Source organism: Lonchura striata, chromosome 19, assembly GCF_046129695.1.
Source record: "Lonchura striata isolate bLonStr1 chromosome 19, bLonStr1.mat, whole genome shotgun sequence".
Lineage (NCBI taxonomy): Eukaryota > Metazoa > Chordata > Aves > Passeriformes > Estrildidae > Lonchura > Lonchura striata.
In genome coordinates this window covers 7,383,240-7,393,386 of record NC_134621.1, presented here as the reverse complement: position 1 = coordinate 7,393,386, position 10,147 = coordinate 7,383,240, and the positions used below count along the sequence as shown (strand labels likewise).

The 10,147-nt window shown below is 48.0% G+C and overlaps 1 protein-coding gene across 3 annotated transcripts; it reads left to right on the top strand.

Moving 5' to 3' along the window:
* The first annotated feature begins 1,048 nt into the window (after positions 1-1,048).
* TMEM100 (transmembrane protein 100) lies at positions 1,049-9,827 on the top strand. 3 transcript variants are annotated; one of them, XM_077787372.1, is made up of 3 exons: positions 1,049-1,076; positions 4,900-5,070; positions 8,273-9,827. In XM_077787372.1, the coding sequence occupies exon 3, from the start codon at positions 8,335-8,337 to the stop codon at positions 8,737-8,739; it is 405 nt and encodes a 134-aa protein (XP_077643498.1). In that variant the 5' UTR covers positions 1,049-1,076; positions 4,900-5,070; positions 8,273-8,334; the 3' UTR covers positions 8,740-9,827. The 3 variants fall into 3 exon arrangements, with proteins under 3 accessions (XP_077643498.1, XP_021411231.1, XP_021411232.1); XM_021555556.3 differs by lacking the exon at positions 1,049-1,076 and adding an exon at positions 1,583-1,718; XM_021555557.3 differs by lacking the exon at positions 1,049-1,076 and having other exon boundaries at positions 3,583-5,070.
* The last annotated feature ends 320 nt before the right edge of the window (positions 9,828-10,147 follow it).

Sequence of the window (10,147 nt, the reverse complement as noted above, 5' to 3'; positions counted from 1 at the left end):
AAATTTATGAAATGTTAGTATTTCTAGAAGGCCAGGAAAATACTTGGAAGAAGTTGGTAAGACATCTGAAGGAATGATTGAAAATAAGCCTGAGAGAGTTTAATTTCTCCCTCTTAGGGCATTAGAGAGTTAATTGCCAAAAGAGAGAGTAGCTGCTTCAGCCAAATGTTTGCTTGTCCATGTATAATTGTCTATGAACCCATTCAGCTAAAAAACAAGGTCCCTAGGTATCAACAGAATGAGGCTTGTATTCTCCAACAGGAGGAGTAGGAAACCTGGTTGTTTTTGAGGTGGAACTTGTCAAGTCTAATAAAGATATTACAGACACAGCTGCCTCTATTGGGAAGGACCAGACAATGGTCCAGGAGATTGCTAATGAAGATTCCCCTCAGATCCAGTTTGTTTGTAATTTCTGCTCAAATGCTGATGCATTTGATGGGAGCACCAGCAATTGGGGGGGGGGGGGGGGGGGAAATCACAGTTTCTTGCATAAAGTAGTGGAGCTTCTCCAAAACCTGGTTGATTTATCTGGAGGAGATGAACCCTTGGCAGGGTCTCCGTCACTGAGCAATACTTAACAATACACAGGATGAAATCCTGGCCCCTGTGAAGCTGATGGAAGTTTTGCCATTAATTTCTGTGAGGCCAGGATTTCACTGTGGGGGTCAAAAGCACATGCATGCTTTTAGAGACAGAGTGGCTAATTAAATACATCTGGTGTACTGTTCTTTTATCAATCATTGATAAAATAGTGTATTTTAAATATAAACTTGGTTCAGCTTAACCACAAAATTCAAACAAGTCCTTTTACAAGACTTAAAAGCATAATTTGTCTGAAGTAACAGAAATCATGGTAAAAAATTAGCACACACCCACACTCATCTTCTCCAAACCCCTGTAGTATTCGATGTGCTGCAGAAACGAGCAATTAAAGCTTAGAAAAGCCAGTTAAAATATTTCTAAATGATGCATAAAACTTTATCCTCTAAGAATGCATCCGAAGCTATGTTCCTCCTCTAATTTCTGAGCAGCTGAGCTAGGTGTTCATTGGATTTCGGGAGGGACTGTGCTTCCAGGTGACCCAGCACGGCCACCCAGCGAGCTCGGGACAGGAACTGACCCTCACCCGCACTGCTGCAGCCGGGATGTGCCCGAACAGCCGCGCGGGGCTGGGCGTGCGGGAGGGCAGGGGGCTGCGGAGGGGAGAGGGGGCTGAGGGAGGGCAGGGGGGCTGCGGAGGGGAGAAGGGGCTGAGGGAGGGCAGGGGGGCTGCGGAGGGGAGAAGGGGCTGAGGGAGGGCAGGGGGGCTGCGGAGGGGAGAAGGGGCTGCAAGGGAGAGTCCCCCCGGCCCCGTGTGTGCGAAGTGCCGCGGGCAGGGCGCGATGCGGAGCCTCCGCCGGGGCTGGCCCCGCCGTGCGCATCCCCGTGCGGGGCGGAGGGACAAGCCCGGCCCCTGGCCAGCCCGGCCCGGCCCCTGGCCAGCCCAGCCCGGCCCGGCCCGGCCCGGCGCCGCAGGACACCCTCCGGCCCCCCCGCCCACGGGACCGTCCCGCTGCCGCCCCGCCCGCCGCAGCTCCCGCCGCTGAATTTGCTCCGGTCCCTAAATTGCTTCGCTCTCACCGAGAACTTTGTTTACAGTCCCTTGTGCGGCGAGCTGCATCCCCTCTTATGCTGGCTGCGGGCTGGTGGCCGCCGCAGTCCCGCCCGGCGGCCGGGAGGTAAGGCACGGCTCGGCTTCGCTCGGCACGGCTCGCTACGGCACGCTGGCCCGGCCGGTGGCAGGGACTGGCACGGCTCAGCGTGGCACGGCTCGGCTCGGCTCGCTGGCAGCCCCGGAGCCGCACGCCCCGCGGCCGCGCCCCCGCCGGCTCCCGGTGCCCGCGGGGCTCCGGCTCCCGGTGCCCGGCTCCCGGTGCCCGGGTCCCGGTGCCCGCGGGGCTCCGGCTCCCAGTGCCCGGCTCCCGGTGCCCGGCTCCCGGTGCCCGGCTCCCGGTGCCCGGCTCCCGTGCCTGGCTCCCGTGCCTGGCTCCCGGTGCCCGCGGGGCTCCGGCTCCCGGTGCCCGGCTCCCGTGCCTGGCTCCCGGTGCCCGGCTCCCGGTGCCCGGCTCCCGGTGCCCCCGGGGCTCCGGCTCCCGGTGCCCGGCTCCCGTGCCTGGCTCCCGGTGCCCGGCTCCCGGTGCCCGGCTCCCGCTGCCCCCGGGGCTCCGGCTCCCGGTGCCCGGCTCCCGATGCCCGGCTCCCGGTGCCCGCGGGGCTCCGGCTCCCGGTGCCCGGCTCCCGTGCCCGTCTCCCGGTGCCCAGCTCCCGGTGCCCGGCTCCCGATGCCCGGCTCCCGGTGCCCGCGGGGCTCCGGCTCCCGGTGCCCGGCTCCCGTGCCCGTCTCCCGGTGCCCAGCTCCCGGTGCCCGGCTCCCGGTGCCCGGCTCCCGTGCCCGGCTCCCGGTGCCCGGCTCCCGGTGCCCGGCTCCCGTGCCCGGCTCCCGGTGCCCGGCTCCCGTGCCCGGCTCCCGGTGCCCCCGGGGCTCCGGCTCCCGGTGTCCCCGGGGCTGCTCGGGCTCCGCTGCTCCGGGCCCGGGGCTCGCTGTGCCCGCTGGCACAGCCCCGGGGCTCGGCAGCCGCGGTCCCGCGGATCTGCCTGCCCGGTGCCGCGGGGCTCTCCCCGCCCGCTCGCCCCTCTGCTCTCTCGCAGGGCGCTCAGGGACAGGCGTGGCACGGAGGATTTTAGCCCAGGTGCGTGTGCGGAGTGCAGCGGGAGCGTTTGAAAGTTTTGCAGTTGGCGCATTACAAAGTTGGTTTGTGGAGGGGTTGGGTTGACTCCCATCCTACACCCCGGCTATGTGGGGAAAACGAAAAGGGTGCGAGAGTTTAAATCTGTTCATGATTTTGCTTAAAAGCTTGGTGAGAGAAACGTGCTGCATCCTGAGGCAGCTGGTATGGAGGCAATGTGTTCTTCCCCTGCCTCTGCAGCTCAGGGCATGGTCCTGGAGTCTTGTAAGTACAAATTCTGGTTGTGTATTTTCCAGGAGTGCTCACCTGGGGCAGAGCTACAGGACTGTGTTGAGGATTATTATAGTTTGTTGAATTCTGAATGAACTCAGACTCTCCTCTCGGGACAGAAGGACTCCTTAGACTATTTTCGATAGTCACTTTAATGCATAGCCATAGTATGAAGTGTGAGCATTATGATTTATTGGGATTTTACACAAGCAAAAAAGTGTCTGAAGTATTGTGTAAGACAGAGAGAATCTGGTCCAGAGCTTGAAGGCGGAAAGCTCAAATGTGTCCCACTGGTTATAAGTAAAATATGAAAAAGAGGAAAGGGTTGTAGTGGATTTTTTGCCCTTGCACAGAGATACTCCATATGTGGGAAGCCTCCTGAGAGAGCACCGCATTGAAATGATTCCAAGTTAAAATGCTGAAAGCTTCATTTAGAGATTTCATGTGTTTCTGCTTCTCAGTTTTGTGGTGAGAGAGGGAAGGAGAAGGGAAGAAATTTCATCTCTAAGAAGTTGCTCTGTCAAAATTTTTGATAAAGACATTAATTGAAAATAAAAATATCTAAACTGTGTGCAGTCAGAGATAAATATAAATAAATAACTGACAGAGCAATTAATCTTTTCCAAGCAAGATGCTGGCAGAGTGGCTTAGGGGGGACAATTGGACTGGGAAGAGCTTTCAAACAAATGTCACCTTGCTGTAATCCAAGTAGAAGTTGACTGCAAGAACATTTCAGAGGTCTGCATTTGTTGTAATGAAATTTAGATTATTTATCTGAAGTCAGGATTTTTTTCCTGCATTTCCCTCCAAACTTTTCAGAAAGTTAAACTAATTGCTATGTCCTGTGGAAAAGAATATGATCAATGAGATAAACAAGTAGACTTCCTTATTATTAGCTAACTTCAATAATCAGCTGAATATACTTAGCAATATCACAGGCTTATTTCAAGGATCTTCTGGAGAACAGCAGCAGTTTGTGCCTGTAAATATTTGTGTTTGTGAAATGTTAGCAGGGTCTAAATAACTTAAAACCAGAAAATCCCTTAAAGTTTATCATTATACAAGCTTACTCTCATGAAATTACTCTCATCCCTACTTAGGACTCCTTCTTCCATGTTGAAATCATCTTGTGTGATCATGCACTTCTAGAAAGGGTGTCAAATAAGATTAGCAACATAATCTGCTGCTTCATGAGTTTTACCCTGCTGCCTGGTGATTTCACAGCTGTTTCTGCAGTTGATAACAATTTCCATCGCTCTGCTTTCTGCAGAGTTGTCAGTGCCCTGATGCAGAGTTTGCTTTGTCCGTCTTGGAGTTATGAATCTTGTTTTTGAAAATCCAGTAAGAGAAATAAACAACAGTAAATATAGCGGATTTATGTTTATTACAGAGAGTTCTTGGACTGTGTAAGTCTGCCTTTTTTTATTCTGAGTTTTTGGGATTATATTACTTAGGTTTTCTTATAGTGGAAGAGATGTAACAGGTTTTTTTAGTGGTGTGTTGTCACAGTCAGTTCACAGCTAGAAATAGGAAGGTGGAATGACAAACTCCCATGTATTCTGAATCATTATTCATGCAGGTGCAGTGAGCAATAGAAATTAAGTTAAATAATACTTTTCTCTGCAGTAATTCTTGTGCATTGCCTTTTCCTGCCTGGCTCTTTCTGGGGGACTTGACTGGGTTATGATACTCACCACTGCGACGTCACATCACCAAAGGAAAATGTTACACCGGACCAGAAATGGGTGGCTGCTTCCAAGAAAAGAGGCAGAAGCCACTGGAGAGCCAGAGGGAGAACATCTCCTGCTTTGGTTAGGAGCAGGAGTCAGCCCACAGCAGAAGTTTTACACTCACGACTTTTATTCTTAAAAAGCTGATAAATATCCAACAACTTTTCTTGTAGGAAACTTCCAAGCTAGAATATTGTCACCTCCAGTTCCTCGTTCCGCAGCATCTGACACTTCAAAGCCTCGAGCAGCTTTTTCTGCCTTGAATTGTCATACAAGACATCTTCAGCACTCTTCCTCTGCTTTCTGAGCCAAGGATCTTTTACCATGGATTTCTCCTGGATCTGGTAGGTGTGCATGCTGATGGATTTAATGTCTTTTTGATAAATCGAAACTTACCCTCACTACTGGCTAAAATTTTTATCTCCCCTTATCCAGGGTTAGCCACAGATTGCCACAGAAGCACATTCTTCCTCCACCTCAAAGTAGCTCCCTAAGATAGTACTTGTGGTATGATTAGTGAGAGGATGCTGGTGTTGCTGGGTGTCTTTGCCTAAATTTCTTACCCTGAAACTTGAACCAAATCACCTGTTGGCTTAAGTCAGAAGTGACTTTGCTGGCAATGAGAATCCAGTGCCCTTTTTTCTATGGCTGGATACCTTTGCTCACACTTCAAATAGGTTCTGTTGTTTATTTCATTTAATAGTATTTCAATAGAGGGTTGTTTATTTGTTTTATATGAATGCCTACCTTCTTACATCCTATTCCAGACAAGAACTGTGTTCCTCAGAAATCAACAGATATTTTGCCATTGACTTAATTACGATAGATTAGAATTTTTTAAAATTCCTGTTAGATTTGACCATATAAATAGATCTCCTTTTTTCATAAATCTCTGTACAAGAGATCTAGGAGATTTTAATGCTCATTGAAGCTGTATCTGAACAGAAGGACTTTAGAGACAGGGGTAAATACATTTTGATTAAAGGTTAAAGTTTCTCAGAATAATAATGTTTATTTAGACTTTTTCAAGTTATTTGGCAGCTTCCCTATTTCAGTGACTGTTAGAGTGCTTGGACTTCTAAATAGTTATTACAGTGAATTTGAGCAATTTATATGCAAATATTTATATGCAAATTTATATGCAAAATATTTAAATTTTTTTCTCCCTCAAATTTGATAATAAAATATTATACTAATTGAATTATAAGATCAAAAAAAAGTGACATGTGGGGACTACACTCTTATGTTATGCTGAACTTCTGTAATGTTCTATGGATAAGTAATGCAACATAGTGGCACCAGTGTACGTCTCACTGCTGGGTCAATCATTATTGAAAATGCAGAACTTGGGCTCAGATCCACATGGGAACAGATTAATGACACTCGAGAGCAAACCCATGGCTTTCCTGGGCTCTTTCTGTCTGGTTTAAAAGGCATTTAATAATGCATTATGATTCAAAGAGCAAAGCTACCAAACCTAGGAGAATTTAGGATATCTAAGATGTCAGCACAGATATATTTGTTTAGGCTGATAAGCACTGAACAAATCCCTTTCCTGCCCTTGGAAATACTGAGTGCTCTCACAGAAACAGGCAGAATCATTGAATGGTCATGGTTGGAAGGGACTTCTGGAGGTGACATGGTCTGATCCCTCTCTTGCTCAGCACCCAGGCAATGCTGCCCAGGATGGCTTTTGATTATCTCCGAGGGTAGAGACTCCAAAACTTCACTAGGTTCCAGTGCTCAGTTACTCTCACAGTAAAGAAGTTTTTCGTGATGATCAAATAGAGTGTTTCAGTGTGTGCCTGTTGGCTCTTGGGCTGTCACTGTGTGTGCTGGGGTGTGCTGTGTGTGCTCAGCAGGGACAGGCTCCTCTGGCAGGGCTGAGCCCACTGGCAGCTCTGCACAGCAGATACAACAGGGAGCAGAGCACTCTTCCCCAGAGCAGTAGAACAAAAGCTTTGGCAAAGCAGATCTGGGCTTTCCTTCTCTCTTGAGGGTTCAAGGGGACTTTGTATACAAAAACTCTGACTATATCCAGCATTTAGCCTGTTTGTGCCTATATTTTTTTTAAAAGAGTGAAATCCTTTCTCGTGTAAAACCCACAGTCAGTTGTAGGAGGTACTGAGATATAAAACCAAGGGCTCTCCACAATGAATGAATATATCTTAGCAACAAGGGTGGAGTGGTGGGAAAGGAAAAGGAGAATACAAGTATCTGGCAATTAACTTCCTAGTCACAGATGTGAAGGTGATAAAAGTGATAAAAGCATTACTGCATTGCCAACGCTCTTCCTTGTTCTGTGCGTATCATGCTGCTCATGAAAGCAAAAGCGGCACAGCCCACAGCAGAGCGGTGGAGGAGTCCTGGGAGGCCTGTCCAGCAAGACAGCCAGTGCTTCCCAGGGGTTCCCAGGGGTTCCCAGTGCTTCCCAGTTCTTCCCAGGGGTTCCCAGTGCTTCCCAGTGCCCAGTCTCTGGAGTGTGTGTTGGGGTGCGCGGAGCTGGGTCCAGGACAGCACATCCGTGGCAGCCTCAGCGTGGGCAGAGCTCCCTGCAGGCCCCAGAGTGACCCACATCAACAAGGCTGAGCTCTGCCATGGCAGCCTGGAGCGGGGGAGAGCTGTGGGCTCCTCTTGCTCTGAGCAGGTGGACTCTGATTATTCCCTGGGCCCAGGGCCAAAAGGTATCTGTGTCCTGTGCAGATGCAGTCAAACTGTGCATGCTGTCCGGACTGAGTGTGTTTATGGTCTGGAAACAGGAGGAAAACAACCTGCTGTATCTGAGATCAGGGAATATGATGGTAAATCTCCCTCCCACAGTAACAGGGATGTCATTTCATGGATTTACAAGAGACCCATTGCTTTTGCATGAAGCCAGTGTAAATAGCAAGCTGTCAGTCTAGCACTGACATTCCTGTAACTGGAGGTTCACAGGCCTTGAGCTGAGCCGAGTGTGGGAATCTGTTTGCATCCCCACTCCCCCCACGTCTACATCTTGCCATGACCATTTGAATTTTTTCCCTAAGGAGCACTTGCACTGAGAAAGAGCTCACTGTTCATCCTGGTTTTTGCTGGGCTAGTACTTGACCATGTTATTGTGATATGCAGTGGAGCAAGTCTGTGTAATGTGTTGTGTGTAGGTGTATAAAGAAACTGTGTGAAAAGTGTGTGAGCAAAAATCAAAACAGTGTGTGAACCTCACCTCTTTGTGAGAAAAGGTAATGCCATTGAAATCTAAATTATGTCCAGAAATACTGACTTTGGGATGTAACTTAAGGTAGGATTTGACCTGCAACATTTTAATGTTGGTGTTTGTCTTGGTCTGTGACTCCTGTTATATCCAGAACTTACATATATATTGTTGAATACTGTAGGAAGTGATTCAGATCCTTTACAATCAGTCACGTCACTGTTGATCTTGTGCATAAATCCTTGTGAGGTCTGAATGTGTGGTTGTTGGTGATCCCAAGGGGATACTTCTGTGTCCCCATTTCTCTTACAAATAATTGGTAATTATTGGTTGAAGTCATGCTCTTCTCTCCACAGTGCAGCACGTGCTCAGCAGAGCCTGCTCTAGCCTAAGAACGGGCCGAGTCAAGACAATCAAGATGACAAACGAACCTATCAAAGAGATCCTGGGCACCCCAAAGCACCCTGACTCTGCACCCACGGAGAAGAGTAACAACAATGACTGTGTGATAACCACCATCCCTCTGGTCAGTGAGTGCCAGCTGACGGCAGCCACGGGGGGAGCAGAGCTCTCCTGCTACCGCTGCACCGTTCCCTTCGGCGTGGTCATCCTGATAGCTGGCATCGTGGTCACTGCCGTGGCATACATCTTCAACTCCCATGGATCCATCATCTCCGTCTTTGGGCTGGTCCTCTTGTCCTCAGGACTCGTTCTGCTGGCTTCCAGCGCCGTGTGCTGGAAGATCAGGCAGCACAAGAAGAAAGCAAAGAGGCGGGAGAGCCAGACAGCGCTCGTGGCAAACCAGCGAACCTTGTTCGGTTAGAAGCAGCCAGGAGAAGGATGGACAGAAAGAAGGCAGAACCTTTGTAAGTCAACTTGACTATTTATCAGTAGGAGAGACTGCAGGTTTTAATTTAACCGTGGAAGCAAACTGAAATGAGAATGGAATGGATTAAGAAATACTTGTAGCAACTCCACAAGTGCTCTCAATATATTTCTTACTGCAGACTTGGTAGTGGCTTTTTCCAAGACAGAGGAAAACCCATTTTTCCTTCACAGAAAACTGCTCACATAGCTGCAACCATCCTAACTGTGTTCTCCAACATGCTGATCCTGTTGGAAAGGGACTGAGTGGGAACTGAGAAAATAATTTGAATTGACTTGTAATGCCAGAGGTCTCCTTAAAACACTGACATTTGACCAAGGGAGAAATCATAGCATCTGAAGTGACTACAAGCTTATGGCCAGAGTATCTGGGACTTAAACTGTAGCTCAAAAAAAAAAAAGAAAAAAAAAAGAAAAAAGAAAGGCAATAAGAGCACATTGCAAATTTCTTAATAAGCTGATTCTTATGATTCTTATATTTTATGTAACTTCCCCCTCCCAATACCTGTGGTACTTTCCCCCTTTTTTAAACCAACTAATATTGATTTTGTTTCACTATTGAATAGAAAACAGTAGAAATGTATAATTATGTTGTTTAACCTAAATAACGAGGTATGATCATAGCTTAAAACATGAGACTTTTTTTGTAAATTAAAGTGGTCAGGTTTAGCACTTTTGATTATTTTGCTATAAAATTAAAAAATAAATTTCATGAAAATAATATCCAGTGCTGCTAGACTTTTAGAAAATATTTCTTTATTGCTATCAAGATAACTTGTATCTTCAACTCTCACTGCTTTATATTTCTGTTTATGTAGAACAACCCCTGTGACAATAACTGTGAACACATGTACTGCTGATCTATTACAAAAACCTCTGCAGCTTGTGGACTTTGGTTTGGTAGTCCAGCCCTCTGCAGCTTGATTAACAACTCTGTTATTGAAAAATCGCAGCAGACAGTTTTGCAGACACTCACTGTCACATCAGTTTGAGACATAACTATTAATAATAACTTGTGGAAGCAAAGCTATGTGTAGTGTTTGCTGACTGAGCTTTGGGATTACAAATCTTCATGAAAAGCAGGTGCCAGGTGTCCCCTGCTTGTGGCTGGGGTGTTGATTCTCTAACTCTCGTGTTTGTAGAGGTCTTCCAACTTTTCTCAGTTAATGGATTGTTGAGGGGCTTGTCCCAAATTGAAACAAACCAGAACATGATTTCTCCTTCTGGAAGGACAAGTGGTGCTGAGCTGAGTCACAGGTTTCCACCCCGGTGTGTATGAGAAGGCAGAGGGGCTGCATGGAGCCCTCTTTCTTTTTTTTTCTCTCCTTTATTTCCCCCCTTACTTT